We start from the raw sequence: 16,144 nt of genomic DNA, 5'->3' as shown, positions 1-16,144 counted from the left end.
GGGGGGGGGTGGGGGAGGCATGGGTTGCGGTCGTGGGGTCTAATAACAATTTTGCAATAAATTAAAAATTGAGGGACATAATAACTAATGATTTGAAGGAATAATTTCAAAATAATAAAGATTTAAGGGACTAATATCCAAAAAAACCCATTACTATCTTATAAAGGACCATCTTCTCAATTATGTTGGCAAGTAGCATTTCCGTTTTCAGTTATTCCATTCAAAATCACCTAAGCCTATCTTTACTTCCTTGCTCGTTGCTAGAAGCTTACATTTAAACTATTCTTGATTAATTATCGTTGCACATAAATGATATTGATGTAACAGTGTTGTGACGTATCGAACGTTCCTCAGGACCTACTTAGTTTTACATCAATTATCAGCTGCCTAATATAACTCTCCTCCATCTCACTTTTGGATAGGCAACCGGCGAAAAACACACAAAGATTAGTATTAACAGGCTAAGTTGAGTGACCTGAAAGGATTTCACAAATTCTTGTGCAGATAATTCACTTGTGGGTAGCAGTTTAGGGTCTAACTAACAACTGTTGAAAAGTTTTTTTTTTCTTAGTTATCTATTCTCCATTCTAGATATGTGGATTTGAGAATGAAAGTTGATGTTTAATTCATTTTTGAGGGAAATTTTAGGTTGTATTATGTATTTTATTCTTCAGTTACTTGCTAACAACGTAATGGAGGAGCATGGTCCTTTTTCTTCCAGTAATACACTTGTCATAAGTATATGTTTTGCCCTTTTGTCCTACCCTGAGAATACTGGCCAAATCCTACTAAGAGTTTATAGAAGAAGAAAAGGAAAAAAAGAAAAAGAAAAAGAAAATTCTATCATCCTTTGCACTTTTATTCGACTTAATCTCATGCTACTAATTTGTTTCAGGCAAAAAGCGAGTACTTGAAAGATTCAAACATAGTATTGCCTGTTCAGATCAACGGTAAGACAAGAGGGACGGTTTTGGTTGATGAAGCTTCTTCTGAGGATGATGCTTTCGAATTAGCTTCTCAAGATGAAAAACTCTCCAAGTATTTGATTGGAAAAACAATACGAAAAAGAATTTATGTCCCCGGGAGGATCTTGAATGTGATCTTAGATCAGCAGAAGGTGCGAACATGATACATAGGAATGTCATTTCATAAATTATTTCTTGTACCGTGTATTAACATAATGAGAGGCCATAATCATTGTTTTTCGAGATGTAACATAATAAGAGGAACTGCTGTATGTATGATTATTGTATTCTTCCAATTTAAATGAAATAAATCTTTCTTTCTGATATATATCATGTACATTATTGAGGTCATATGATGGACCAAAGACTTTCTTCGAATTTCCTTCTATGCAATATATTATTTCACTCTTTCTTTACAAAAAGATCCACATAATCATGTGAAATGAAGAATTTTTTCCCTATAATCCCTGGTTTAATTTTTAAGGGACTTATAAATTTCCAACAAAACACCCCTAAATCTACCCACGTCAAGCTTAACCTTCTGCTTAATAAGAAATATAGACCACCTCTATCAGGGATCTTTAAAAACACTGCATGATCCCTTGGATGCTCCTCTATCAGGGAACTCTCCTCTTTGGAGCCAGGGATGGATCAATTCCGAGCACTTTGTGGCTTAGCAGGCCTAGTTGGGCCTTCGAAAAGCAGTGGACTGAGGCCTCTCGGTCCATGTTGATTACTTCGTATTTGGAAAGCTGGCCGAGTATGGGCCGGTACCTGGCGATCCAGTTGGAGTTGAAGTCGGTCACCAGGAACTGGACCTCCCCATGGAAGTGGCGGGAAGTTGCGAATAAGGGGACTATTACATATTTACATTGAATTTTGTGATGGTGGCAGGGATACTAAGATGATGTTTGAGGTTTTGGGGAGGATTCTGATGTCACCAAGGAGAGAGCATGTGTCCGATGTTGGTTGTGAGAAGCCACACACTAGTTTGCTCTCTTGGACTGCATTATCCATGAAATGGTAGTGGAAGAAAATTAGCCAAAAGTATGAACCAAGATAAATTCAGCAAGTAGTAAAATATATTATTAGAATTCATATTCTGTTCAATATATAGGCACCAACCTTCAATTGCGTGATTTTGCTCTGGCCGCTCACTTGAGTCAATGGTCATATCCTCCTGTTTATTACCTGCTAAAAAAAACACTTTGCATTGTATCTACTTTGGATTGTATATGTCATTTAAAGCTTTCAATGATCTTAATGCTTAATGCTTAGTATGATTATGAAATCTCATAATTTATAATATGACATGGAAAATCATTAATGCCGATATACTTGAGGGCAAAAGCGGCGTATGGTACTTTCCGTGATAGATAGGGGTGATGAGAAGAATCGGGATAAGATCAATGCAAATCTCGAGTTGGTGGTGAGACTTATACATATCTTGAGTAGTATTATTAACTCTATTTTGTTGTTAACATTACGAGGAAACGAGAACATAAATAATATGGTCTTTACCTTGAATTAACTATAGATTTGTGCTTTAGGAGGGATTTGAGGCTGCATCCAAGGAGGCTGCATCTGTGTACATTTCGCAGGAGGAGGAACAAACCGAGCCGGACCCTCACATGCTTTCTGCAGAGGAGAACATCACTCTCACACATAACTTGATGGGTCATAATAGGTATGGATGGTAAAAAAATCGAATCAATTTGAATACTATATACTATTTATATTTGTTTACCATTATTGAATTTGAGAGCAAAATTTAATATTTGTTTCTCCCTAATAATAGGAGAGGAAGATATCCTCTGCATGGTGTCGAAGCTTCACCCGGCATAAGCATGAGATCATCCACAACATCCTACATACCATCTACAACAATGAGAGCAGCCACAAGCAGTTTCTAGGCTATGCCATTTGTCGCACGTAACTCTGCGTATTTGATTGACAAAATTAACCCGGAGCTGCATATTCAGGTGACTAAGGAGATGACTAGAGTTGTGCTGACGGCGAACTCGATGGACGATCTCATGTGGTATGTTATACAATATTTAGGTGGTGCGATTCCTCATAACGCGTATGGTGGTATCATACAGATTATTAGCTCGATTGGCGATAATTCCGGCGCTAGACAGAGCAGCGCTCAGGTACCTTATTTTTTCTTATATTTATAAATTCATTTTCGTTTAATATGTTATCAAACACCACATAATGATTATTCAATCGAACATTCAGAGTGGAGATATTGGAGGGAGCAACACTCGTTCTCGTAATCGGGATAGAGATATTCCCGCCGACGACGATGGATGAGGTTTTTTTTATTTTTAATGTAATAAACAGTTTTATTTGTTATAACACTACATTTATTCATGTCGTGTGTCCTATCCTAGTCATGTGCATTGTTAGTATATATGTTGTTGGATGTATACATTAGACGGAACTGGTTGATGTATATTTTGGAGTGGATGGTTGGATTTGTGCAATGTGTTGGATTTGATTATATTTGGTTTTGAATGGAATTGTTATGAATTTTGATTATAATTGGATGGTTGGATGTATTCATGTGTACAGTATTTTCTGGATGTATTCATTAATAAAATTGTACATGAATATACAATTTATAATTAATTTTTTTGCTGAAAAAATATCAACGTAGACAGAATTCCGTCTAGGTTGAATCAACCAAGACGGAATTCTGTCTAGTTTGAGTCAACCTAAACAGAAGCAAAATAAACGGACCTAACTAGATGGAATTCCGTCTAGTCGAACTAACCTAGACAGGATTTGGATCAACCTAGACGGAAATTTCCGTCTAGGTTGCTCGTTTTTCTACTAGTGTATAAGCCATTTATGAACTATAAGCTAAGTGGATTATAATCTAAAGTTGCTAAACATGGTCTCAATATGATTATGTTAATATAGTTGATTAAATTGCTTAATGCAGTGACTGTAAAAATAACTCTGTGCACTCTCATAGAGGGGTATCGAGATTAATACCATTAGTGAATCATCAGCTATTAGGATTTGAGACAAGTTGCTTAAAATCTTTTGTTTACATTAGCTTTACCATTTTAACTTGTTTATTTTGATCAACATCGAACTGGGTTTGAAGCCTATTAACCTTTGACTAAATTAGGACATATTTTGCGGGATTCTGAAAGCGATATAGATGAATCCTAATACAAACAAAAGCCTGGAATAAAACATGCACGCGTATCTCACAAAATGATAAGTAATTTCATGTTCGTCCTATGATGTGATTGTTATCTATTAGGAAATTATTCTATAAATAACACTCTTCTGTAAACTAATTTATATTTATTTAGTCACTGTAGATTAGAATATTCTGTAAATGTTATTCTTACCCTTGGTAGGAAGTAAGTCGCAAGAGGACAGTATTTGGCCCTCGAGGAATCAAATATTGATCATCTAATGTTTTATGTCATTACAAACTAAGAGTGGAAGCTCATTATAATGAACACATCCATAGTTACTCGGTTTTGCTCGACATACTAGTTGTGCATCAATAGAATTTTTCAATCATTTTTAATTAACTACAGAGAATTTTTTTTCCTATGTATAATTCAATCAGGAATCGAACTCAATACCGTTAAGAGTCATATTGGAACCTCCCAACCGTTTCGATCATTCACGATAGTTTGCTACAGGGATCTCCAGTATTTTTTTTTTGGATAGGATTCAAATTCCCAATGTACATATTCTTCTACTCAACTTTGACACACTTACATATACATCAAAGCACAAACCAATAATATTCACCACAATCATCTACCTACACCCAAAGTTTCATAAAAGAAAGGAAAAGGCAAAAAAAAAAAAAAAAAAAAAAAAAAACCCCAAAAAAGAAAAAAAAAAAAAAAAAAAAAAAAAAAATCCCCCTACTCTTTTCTCACAAGCTTGAGTGCCTCCAACAATGTCCCCCTGATCCTCCCCAAATCCATCCTCACATTCTCCTCCCCAGCACATTCCAAATACTTAACTCCCATCGCAACGCTTGTCTCCTTAACTCTATCCCTTTCCATCTTCTCTATACCTCCCAAGGGTATCACTTGTATCACCACCGCACCTTTAGGCAGGTATAACAAACTCATCACCCCTTCACCATGAACACAAACCAGAACGTCAGCCGAGTTCACCAACCGTGCATACTTGGTCACGTCGGTGGTCACGTTGGGCTCCCTGACGACCCTGACGTCGAATCCTAGGCTCGTCGCTGTCGTCATTATATCTTTAGCACTTCCCTGTTTCGATATGATCATCAGTCTCGGTCTCTTGTTAGCTGTGGCCTTAGTCTTGACTCGCTTCAGCCTGAACGCTCGCCTGAGCACTTTCCTGAGGCCCGACAGTGTTTCACTGTTAGGCTTGGATGGCGTCAGTCCGATGAATGCTTTAGGAAAGCAGTGGACGATGCCAGGTTCAGCGTACATGAGTTTGTGATACGAGAATGTAGTTAAGATTCTGCGAAACTTGGCAAGCAACCAGGGTTTGGCATCGGAAACCAGGAAGTGGGCTTCGTCATGGAAGTGGCGGGAAGTGACATACAGGGGGAGGAGCAAGTCGGCAAAGTCATGGAAGTGGTTTCCGGTGAAACTGTAGGTGGAGAAGATGAGTGCGGGGGAGGAGTGTTTCTTGGTGCACGGAGGAGGGCTGGCGTCAGAGAGGGGCTTGATGGTCCATCTGTTTTTTAACATTTGAGAGGGTTTAGGAGAGGAGGGGATGAATATAGTTCTCGAGGTTGCTTGTATTCTGATATCGCCTTCGACGACGCAGGGGTCTGATGTTGCGGTTGGATTGTAGCATATCGGTTCTGGTCCTTCTTCGCCGTTGTACTCGTCTTCATCATCTGCAGTGTGGAAGAAGAGAAATCAACAATTTACTCCTTGGACATTTGAATTCAAGAAACAACATAAAAGGAGAATTATTTACTTATGAACATTTTCTGAAAATTTGCAAGCAAAAGATTTGAACCCAGCAGTAAATACCGTTACTAAAACTCCAGGAGACTAACTGGCAAGAAAACATAAGCCTGTTTTCATGGAATTTTTTTTACTTATGCTTCATAAGTTAGCCTAAATGATAAACAATTCATTACAAAACTCAAAACTAATGTACTTAATTATACTACTGACAAGCCGGTCTCCTTTTACTCTCTCTATGTCTCTAAGAAATTTCAAATTTCTCCTGAATTTCTTGCTAATTTTTTTATGTTAGACTCAGAATCAAGATAAACTACCAGATTCATTTTTTGGCCAACTAGCAACCAAAAAAAAAAAAAAATCCAGTTGAGCATCTAAAATTGCATGATGATTTTAATTAAAAACTGCAAGACGTCTTGTAGTCCTACGGGAAATTGGACATACATCTATTTCTGCACGATTTCCTGAATATTTTCAGTATAAAATCGAGCACAATGATGTAATTCTCAATCTTTAAACTTCCCTAGACTAATTGCTTTCTTTCGTTTTTGAGCTGAAAATTAGTCTATAATAGGATTTATAAATGAAAACATAGGCCAGTTTTCATGGAATTCTGAACTTTCCCCGTCAATTTACTACCAAAAAGAGGTTATATATAAACAATTCTTTCATGAACTTAATGGTACTAGCTACAGGCTAATCTCCTTTTAATCTTTCTGCGAAATTTCAAGATTTCTCCCGAATTAGATTATTTCTCGACGCCAGAGTCAGAATAGAGACATAATCTCAACTGGGCATATGAGATTCTCAAAACCCATAACCTTTTATCTAAAACTTTGAATTAAGTAATCGCCGTGAAAACTACCTTTGAAAGAAGAATGAAGAGCATCCTCCATCACCATCTCCACATCAACCTTCTCGTCAGACACTTCTAATTTCAAACTTGCCTGTGATTTCACTGCAATAACAATTAGTTTAAGCTTAGCATTGATAAAATGAATCCAGAGAGAGAGAGAGAGAGATTTGAGGGTGAGAGAGAGACCATAGGGAGCAGGGCAATAGTGAGCTTTGAAAATAGAGAGAAAGCATAGAGAGAAGATTGTGCATAAGATGATGAGGAGATTGCCAAGCTTTTTGTTCTTTGGTCTGCCAGAGCTCTTCAACGTCTTCATCCTCTGTTCCTTCCCCCCTTGCCTACTCTCTTTGATTTCTTCTGCTGTTTAATTTCTCATTCTTATGTCATGGAAGTTTCTGATTCCTTTGACTTTGTTTGTTGTGCTAAGCCCCAGATGATTGAATTTTGTAATAGAGAGTTACCTAATCTTGTATTATGTACTATTTGATTAGTAAGGAGTTGTTAGAGGATATTTTGATGTACGTACCTGTAGGCTGTCTAAAACTTACTGTAGATAGCCAATTCTAATGTAACATTGACCAACAACCTTTCTAATTCTCTACTCCATACCATTGTGAAGAGGGAGAAGAAAGATGGTGCACTTCAAAATCTTCATGGCTTCAAGCCTCTCTTACCTAGTTTCTTGAAGAAACTGGTGTTTCCTACTGCTTTCGTCAAGCAGATTGTGAAAGAGAAATTCAAAACAAAGACAACATTGCAGATGAGAGTTACAATTCAATGACTTTCGCAACAGTAGATGAAAGTTACATAATCAATACGACCCTACACCTAATCAAGGATGTTAGCAAAACAATCCAATAAGATTTGTTCACACACAAACTAAATCCTAAAATTAATGATTAATAACAAAAAAAGCACCATTTAATGCCCTTCGCAAAAGAAAACTTATCGATATCGAATCTTTCTAATGCAATATAATCCAAGATTTGAAATTGATAAGAACACTACTACATTATCATTAAATTTACAAATACGCAGGTAATCCAGCATTTAAATTTACAAATTGATAAGAATGCAAGAGGGGGCAAAAAAACCTAACCCTCGAATGGGAAAGAACAATACCTATGCATCCGGATGGGCGGTAGCTGAAAGGATCCGGATCGTTTGCTGTCGTCTGAACAGTGAACAGAGGACGGAGAAGGGAGTCTTCGATCTAAACGGATCGAAAAAAAGAATAGGAATTGGATTTGATCCAAGATGAGAGAGAGAGAGAGAGAGAGAGAAAAGGAAGAATAACTAAATTCAAACTCGGGAGAGAGATCAGTCACATGTGATAACTGATATGAACTTGGTCACCAGCGCCCGCTGTTGGAAACTAACAGAGATTAGCACCACCCACCACCAACAAAACAACGCACTACCTCCTACGGCACCGCATGAGCAAAGAGCATAAAACAGACTGAAAACAACCGCACGCTACATGTTTTAAAAAAAATAATGAACCCACCAAATGATGATCTCAAAACATTCATCAAGCAAAGCATAAAGGCTTTTTGCTCCTGCCCTGCAGCAAAACATCCTCAGATGAGATACTAATAAGATGTCAAAATGACATCCACAAGATTATTCTACTACACTTAAGGTTTTAAGCAATCAACGAGGTTCAAATAGAACGCAAGCGCCAATCTCCGCTATTCAAAACTTCAGCGCACACTCCTTTTTCACTTCATGCCCTTAGTTATGCAGCAACAAGCCAACATCCAAGGTCTTATTCTTTTGAAGTTATACATCAGGCTTAGGAATATATATACATTTTCTCTTCCATAAATCATTACTTGCTAATTTAGAACATGGGACTTCAAAGGATATAAATGCAACATGTATATGGCTTCCTCTCACCCAGAACACAAAAAATCAGGTATATTTCAGCTAGTTCCTGTACTGTCCCCTCGGTAGACACTCTCTAAAGCTTCCTTAGCTCTGTGAACCTTTGATTGAAGATAGAAGCTTCCATTCTTAGCATTTCGTTCGAACAATGCATCATATTTCTGCATGTAGTAAGACTTTCAGACATCAGATGCACAAAAATCACTATACTCTGTATGCACATTACAAATAAACCGACTATAAGACTTCAGAACATGGCAACTTAAATATTCCCAGGAAAAGTGAGAACTCTCCAAAATCATTAATGGGAAGTTCTCCTAAAATTCCAATTTTTAAATTTTCTTGCACCATTTCCTACCAACAAATTCTATAACTATACACTCCCAACAAATCATAGCAAAGAATGCAATTGACATCAATTCTTAAATTTTTCCCATCCAGGTACAACGTAGGGAAATAGAAATGGAGAGTGTATAATTGAAGAATAAATGAATAACATAACGAAACGAAATAGAGAACTGAAGAATAAATATCTAACATAAAAGAAAAAGAAAATATCAAAACCAAAGGTAAATTACCTGCAAAACTTCTTCCCATGATGCCTGCTCGCTCAGTCCTAAAATCTGCCTAGCTTCTTGTTCCGTCAAAACTTTACTCGGTCTTCGGATATTGTTAATCGCTTCATGTGCAACACCATTTTTGCTGGCATCTGTAATGGCAAACACAAAAGATATTATAAGAATCAAGAGCCTCCAATTGTTGTCGACACCATCAACATCATATCATCAAATCTTTTCACATTCCGAATAAGATTGGCTATCAAAGCACAGCACAATGTCAATTCACAGATGGACAAAGTTCAATCACTACATTATTTACACATGTTGGTTCTTATTTCAACACTTGCAGTTACTCTGAGAAAAAAAAATTAGAAATCTAATAAAAAAATGGCTTTTTGCACAACTTGGACCTATTTGATTATCCTAAGGAATCAAATCCATATATCTGAAACTGAAAGTGTAAACTTTAAAACTCAAGTAATAACCTATTGATATATTTGAGATCCACGGAAGATGAAAGATCAAGCACATCCTTTCAACCTTAAAAAAAGAAAAAAAACGTGATCGTAATAAAGCTAAGCACTCGTGCAATCTCAATCTTTTTCTACAAATCACGAGGATCAAATCCAAATCTAGAGCTTGAAGCGCGCATACATCTAATAAAATCAGGATATCTACTTTCTTATAACCCTAGCTCAGCCAAAAAATCAATTACTTGAAGACCTGAAACCCCAACTTTCAACAAAAAATGGGAAATTTTCTAAAGAAAGAGAGAGAGAGAGCTAAGATCAAATAGAGAAATTATATAGACAAACTATTTCGTGACAATCAAAATCTCCACGAAAACGATCGACAATTTTTGAATAAGAGTCTTTCTTCGAGGAAGCAAAACTTGGGGGACGAAGAATAAAATTTGAGGGCTCTAATAAGAAGAGTACGGGCCGGATTCTATCTTGTCCATAATTTCACATATCATGCATATATTTGACACGTAGGCATATTTGTCCAAATTAACAAACCAACAACATTTTCTCTTGGGACCTAAATTTATACAAGCTATATTAATTTACTAACAATTATTATGATAAAATATTCAAATACATAATCACAAATACATATCTTGTCCATAGTTTCACACATCATGCATATATTTGCCACATAGACATATTTGTCCAGATTACCAAACCAACAACAATTTCTCTTGGGAGACCCCAAAAAACTTCCTTTCGGTCACAAAAACTACAGAGAGATATATTTTTCTTTGCCTTTCAACTCTCCATCATTATTCATATGTTGCTACTATTTAGAGATGCTCTTCGCTCTTAACAGGCCAGTGATTTTTCCCCCCCAGCTACAATGGGGTTTAGCAAAACCCTTTTGAGACCGTTGACAACAACGCATCTCATGCTTATTTAGATGGTTACCTAGACCAACAAAACCATATAGAATAGTAGATTAATCAAATATTATCTTGATAAAGGATCGATAGAAGCACATGATAGGTCACAATAATATGCTCACACTTGCTATGTCATTATCTCATGTTACTTGAGGCCCGATGCCTTCAGTAGCAGTTGTAGCCTAAAACACAAAGTGCGGCAGTATCGATCTATGCCAAAGCACGTAAGATTTTTATGTACAACATTCATACCGGTATTCCCATTACAACAGGAGATCTATCTTATTCCTTACTATCACTGTTTTAAAAAACCTCCACCTAGTCTGCTTAGGCGTACGCCTAGGCCTAGACGGTACCTAGGCCGCCTAAATAACGCCTAACGCCTAGGCGGTATTTAGGCTGCCCACCTAGATATTACGAGGGTTTAGGTGAACATTGTCTGCTTACGTGGATTGCACCCTGTAGGCCTTGATTGTGATTTTATGTGTCGTAGCTTACACGTCCTCCAAATTCCATTAACCTCCAAATATGAACACCTCCACTACCTCCTCCGACCTTCAGCAAAACCTCATCAACCACCACTTAAATGAAAAAAGAAAAAAAACGCTCAGAAACCGCTTAGGCGCCCGCCTAGGCGACTAAGCGTTGGGCGCCAAGTCCGACGCCTAGAAGCGTCCAACGTTTAATGTAACATTGTTTACTATTAAACCAGTTACCAACAAATGACTTCTAGGTATGACCGAGACAGTCATAAACTTACAAAAGATATGCTCAAGTCGAAACCCAGAAAGAAGTGAACTGAAAAGCAAGCACACCATTGATTCTAACCACCTATAATAAGCAATTAACAGGATCCAGTTACTTAAGAGGAATATTATAATTAAAAAAAAGATAAGGGATCATATAGAATAAGAACTGAAGGCTGCAATAAAGAGTAGAACCTAGTGTACATACTATGTAGCGAAAACAAAGATATAATATAAGTATAAAGTGGTATTGATGAAAGAGAATAATGTAGATATATTAGAAGAGGACAAAATTAAAAATGAAATCTAGCACCAAAATAGCTTCCAAACTCAGATCATTGTGCATACCCACAGAAAGAAATATCAAAATAAGTGATTATTTTGAAATAGCTTCCAAACTCAGATCATTGTGCATACCCACAGAAAGAAATATCAAAATAAGTGATTATTTTGAATAAAATATGAGTGAAAATGTGCTCTCGTCATACAAATAAAACAAAGAGAAGAATAAGAACTCATCGTGAGGCAGAAAATAACTTACTTTCAAGTGCTTTGCGATAAGCTTGAAATACGGCTCTTCCCAATATCCCAGAACCCATAACGATCAAGTTGGCAAGAATCTTTGCAGCCTATTTTGACAATAAAACCAGAAAAAATTAGAAATCTAAGAAAAAATGGCTTTTTGCACAACTTGGACCTATTTGATTATCCTAAAAAATCAAATCCATATATCTGAAATTGAAACTGTAAACTTTAAAACTCAAGTAATAACCTATTGATATATTTGAGATCCATGGAAGATGAAAGATCAAGCACATCCTTTCAACCTTAAAAAAAGGAAAAAAACGTGATCGTAATAAAGCTAAGAACTCGTGCAATCTCAATCTTTTTCTACAAATCACAAGAATCATATTCAAATCTAGAGTTTGAAGCGCGCATACATCTAATAAAATCAAGATATCTACTTTCTTATAACCCTAGCTCAACCAAAAAATCGATTACGTGAAGACCTGAAACCCTAACTTTCAACAAAAAAGGGGAAATTTTCAAAGGAAAAAGAGAGAGAGCTAAGATCAAATAGAGATTATAAAGACTAACCATTTCACGACAATCAAAATCTCCACGAAAACGATCGACAAGTTTCAAATAAGTCTTTCTTCGAGGAAGCAAAACTTGGGGACGAAGAATAAAATTTGAGGGCTGTAGTAAGAAGAGTACGGGCTCCAATAAAATTCGAGAACCGATCAACCCATTATTAGGTATATAAATGGGCCGGGTTTTAGTGATGGGCTTTTTATGTATTCAATTTTGGTAGAAACAAATTTTTTGGGTAAAATTGGTCGAGTTTTTTTATGCCCGGCTCTGGTCCGTAAAAATACGCATCTATCTATACAATATACTAAAGTAATACTCTAAAATGTCACGTGTCAAAATTCTAGAGCATTTAACACGTGTCAAAATTTCAGAACATATCTAGCAAAGGGCTATCTATACAATATACTAAAGTAGTACTTTGAAATGTCACGTGTCAAAATTCTAGAGCATTTGACACGCGTCAAAATTTCAGAACATGTCTATCAAAGGGCCAGTTTGGTTGCATTTTTTGCTATGAAAATTATGTAAAGCTGTCGGTTAATGGGCCCCACAGTCAGCTTTCATTACTTTACCATTTTTTGCTATGAAAATTATGTAAAGCTGTCGGTTAATGGGCCCCACAGTCAGCTTTCATTACTTTACCATGTTTGTTTGAATCTCTTTGACTAAGCTGTCGGTTAATGGGCCCCACAGTCAGCTTTCATTACTTTACCATGTTTGTTTGAATCTCTTTGACTGACATATTTTGATAAGGTGTAGTAGAAAGCAAAATCACTCCAATTTGGAGTGATTTTGTTGAAAAGCTGGCGTCCTATCAGCTGGATACAAAAGAAATTAAAAAAAACAAAACAAAGCCCTCCATGTAGGGGTGTTATCAGAGCGGATACGGTTCGAATATGACACTTACCATATCCATATCCGCTTTTTATAAACGGATATGGATACGGATCATCTTCGGTAAGAAAAAATATTAAACATATCTGCACTTATCGGTAACGGATATGGTTCGGATATTTGAGAATCGGATAGGATATGATCACGGATATAAACGGATATTTGACAAAATTTAATGTCTTGGTAATCACCATAATTCGAAATTGAAAGTTTGGCCTAATTAGTTGTGTCCTGGTACACAAGTAACACAACCAGTCAACATTTCACCTTGAACCCGCATGATGTAGATGATGTTGTGTAACCAAGGCGGAAATATACACGCTTTTACGTTTTGATCCCTAATCAAACGACGACAAATCTAGATCTAGGATCAAATTCTACAAACTAGTCAGAAATTGAAATCACTAAATTACATCCAGATATATGCCATGATTTTGTAAGTGAAGTTGAATTAGGAATAGCGGATTTAAAAAAGTTCAGAACATCAAACTAATCACACAGATCCAAAGATGTTCAGATCAGATCATCAAACAAATCTCACAAGTTCTGTTAGGGACTTGGGTAGTATGGGATGCCTAAGTCCCACATCGAGTAAAATAGGAAGCTTGATGGGCTATTTAAGTGACTCGGTTCTTCTCCCTTAACAACTAGCTTTTAAGGGTGGGTTCCCCAAATTGCTTGGATCCTAACAATTGGTATCAGAGCTGGTTGTCAGCGTCACGGAAAGGGCTACCTGTGGAGGGTCTCTGACCGGAAAGGCCGAGTAAAGCAACGCCGAGTGAAGCGTCATAGAGTGCAGCCGCCGGGACGTTGGCTCTCAGGGGCGGTGCTATGTTAGGGACTTGGGTAGTATGGGATGCCTAAGTCCCACATCGAGTAAAATGGAAAGCTTGATGGGGTATTTAAGTGACTCAGGTCTTCCCCTTAACAACTAGCTTTTAAGGGTGGGTTCCCAAGTTGCTTGGATCCTAACAAGTTCAATAGTAGACAAAAATGGATCAAAATCACAGTAACTCCGCCTCGATCGTCGATCACCTAATCTATATCACGGATCTAGCATCATACACCACCAGGGATCCAAACAAAAATCTAAAAAAAATTAAATATTAATAATAATAATAACACGAACAGATCGCAAACCCTAATAATAATAACACGAACAGATCGCATACCCTAAGATCAAGAGAAACTTGTAAGAATCCATACCATTGCGAAGCTACGATTGATAATCGGCGATGTGGGGAGAGAGGGGGGATCAGATATTCTTAGAGAGAGAACGGCGAACGTTGACTGGCCGAGACAGGATCTTGACGCACGGCGGGACGCGGCGCGAACGGAGAAGACGATCGCCGGCGGCGGGAGGCGGCGAACGACGAAGACGACGCCGGAGAATGGAGAAGATGACGCCGAGAGATGGCGAAGATAACGGCGGCGGGTCGGGAGTCTTGGGTCGGGAGTCGGATCGGGATCTGACGAGAGTTGAGGCTGTCGAAAATTGAGTGGAGGCGCAGTGGGACATAGGAGGCCTAGGGTTTTTAGTTGTAAAGTTGGGTTTGGGGTAGCAGTTACGGGTTTGTAACTTTGGACCCGAATCATTATTACATTTATATTTGCGGATATCCGTATCCACAACCCTCATATTCGTTTCCGAATCCGTATCCGAAAAAAAATCCGGAACCAGATCCGTATCTGTTACTATATCCATTCGGTTTCAAAATTCTCTTACCATATCCGCATCCGTATGCGAACGGATGCGGATCGGTTCAGATATCTCCAAACCGTTTGTCACCCCTATACCGATATCACAAAAAGAACCACTTTTTGTAAAAGTAAAATGGTAGTTAATTCAACAATAATTTTTTTTGAAAAGGATTAACATTGCAACTATAATAACAAAGTTATAACAATTTTTAGCAGAACAGCAGAACAAATGAACAAATTCTAACTATGTTTTTCTGTTTACTCAAAAACCTTTTTGGGAACTTGGATTTGGGTTTGAATTTCAATTCTAGTCCAGCCCAAATCCAAATGTCATGTTTGGGGTTTTAATTTAGGGCCGAATTTGAAATAAATGTATTTCGCATGAGTGGATTTGACAGCCTAATAAACAAGATTTCAAATCTTAACCCTGATTCAGTGATTTGTGAAATCCACTCTCCACCAAGTCTGATCGCGATTACTCGTTTGTCTCCCGACTCTCCCCAAATCATCGACTTTCCTCTCCGCTAACCCTAGCAGCGCCCGTCACCACCTCTCTCCACCCATCACCGCCCATCGTCGGGGCCTCGTCTTGAGCATCGACCTGTCAACGCCGGCCGCCCTGGCCCCCGCGCTACCCTAACGTAGTCCTGTCTTCGCCCGTCAGCCACCCTAGCGGCGCCGTCGGCTGCCCTAAGCGGCCCGTCGCCGGCGCCTTTCCCTGAACATCGCATGTTCGTTGCGAGCCTCTCTCTCTCTCTCTCTCTCTCTCTCTCTCTCAAATTTTGATCTCTCTGATTTTCTAGCAAACGAAAACCCTAGATTGAGGGAGTTATCGAGATCCTAGATCTCTATATTATGGCTTGTTTGGATGGAGGGTAGAGAGGGTGAAGGGAAGGAAAATTTTATTTTAACATTGTTTGGGAGTTTCATTTTGGAGGGTAGAGGAGGGGAATGGAGGGGAAATTTGGCCCAAATTTTTACACCTCAAATTGGGATGTAATGGAGGGGAAGGGAAGAAAGAGAAAAATTTCCCTTCCTTCCCCTTGGGTATGTTTAGATTTCAATGGGGGTTAAGGGAAGTTAAGGGAAACTAGGTGA

The 16,144-nt window shown here is 37.9% G+C and overlaps 3 protein-coding genes across 10 annotated transcripts in view; 1 reads left to right on the top strand and 2 right to left on the bottom strand.

Annotated features, from left to right (window-relative positions):
• The window catches only part of LOC109829087 (leucine--tRNA ligase, chloroplastic/mitochondrial), a 15,458-nt gene extending 14,329 nt beyond the window's left edge, over positions 1–1,129 (top strand). For all 6 annotated transcript variants that reach the window (XM_020396171.1, XM_020396172.1, XM_020396169.1 and 3 more), the window contains one exon: positions 896–1,129. In XM_020396171.1, the coding sequence (XP_020251760.1) occupies positions 896–1,129 (234 nt within the window). The remainder of the gene's footprint in view (positions 1–895) is intronic.
• LOC109843948 lies at positions 4,871–7,277 on the bottom strand. Of its 2 annotated transcripts, XM_020412953.1 has the most exons (3): positions 6,951–7,277; positions 6,774–6,866; positions 4,871–5,835 (listed from the first exon to the last, which is right to left on the bottom strand). In XM_020412953.1, the coding sequence occupies exons 1-3, from the start codon at positions 7,078–7,080 to the stop codon at positions 4,871–4,873; spliced, it is 1,188 nt and encodes a 395-aa protein (XP_020268542.1). In that variant the 5' UTR covers positions 7,081–7,277. The 2 variants fall into 2 exon arrangements, with proteins under 2 accessions (XP_020268542.1, XP_020268535.1); XM_020412946.1 differs by having other exon boundaries at positions 6,774–7,277.
• LOC109829086 (mitochondrial import inner membrane translocase subunit PAM16 like 2-like) lies at positions 8,332–14,852 on the bottom strand. Of its 2 annotated transcripts, XM_020396167.1 has the most exons (4): positions 14,552–14,852; positions 11,898–11,985; positions 9,230–9,360; positions 8,332–8,812 (listed from the first exon to the last, which is right to left on the bottom strand). In XM_020396167.1, exons 1-4 carry the CDS (start codon positions 14,552–14,554, stop codon positions 8,690–8,692), a joined length of 345 nt encoding a protein of 114 aa, XP_020251756.1. In that variant the 5' UTR covers positions 14,555–14,852; the 3' UTR covers positions 8,332–8,689. The 2 variants fall into 2 exon arrangements, with proteins under 2 accessions (XP_020251756.1, XP_020251757.1); XM_020396168.1 differs by lacking the exons at positions 11,898–11,985; positions 14,552–14,852 and adding an exon at positions 11,371–11,443.

The sequence above is a fragment of the Asparagus officinalis genome, chromosome 1, assembly GCF_001876935.1.
Source record: "Asparagus officinalis chromosome 1, Aspof.V1, whole genome shotgun sequence".
NCBI classification, from domain to species: Eukaryota; Viridiplantae; Streptophyta; class Magnoliopsida; order Asparagales; family Asparagaceae; genus Asparagus; species Asparagus officinalis.
Note: the sequence above shows the minus strand (reverse complement) of the source record. Positions and strands in the feature narration are given on the sequence as shown.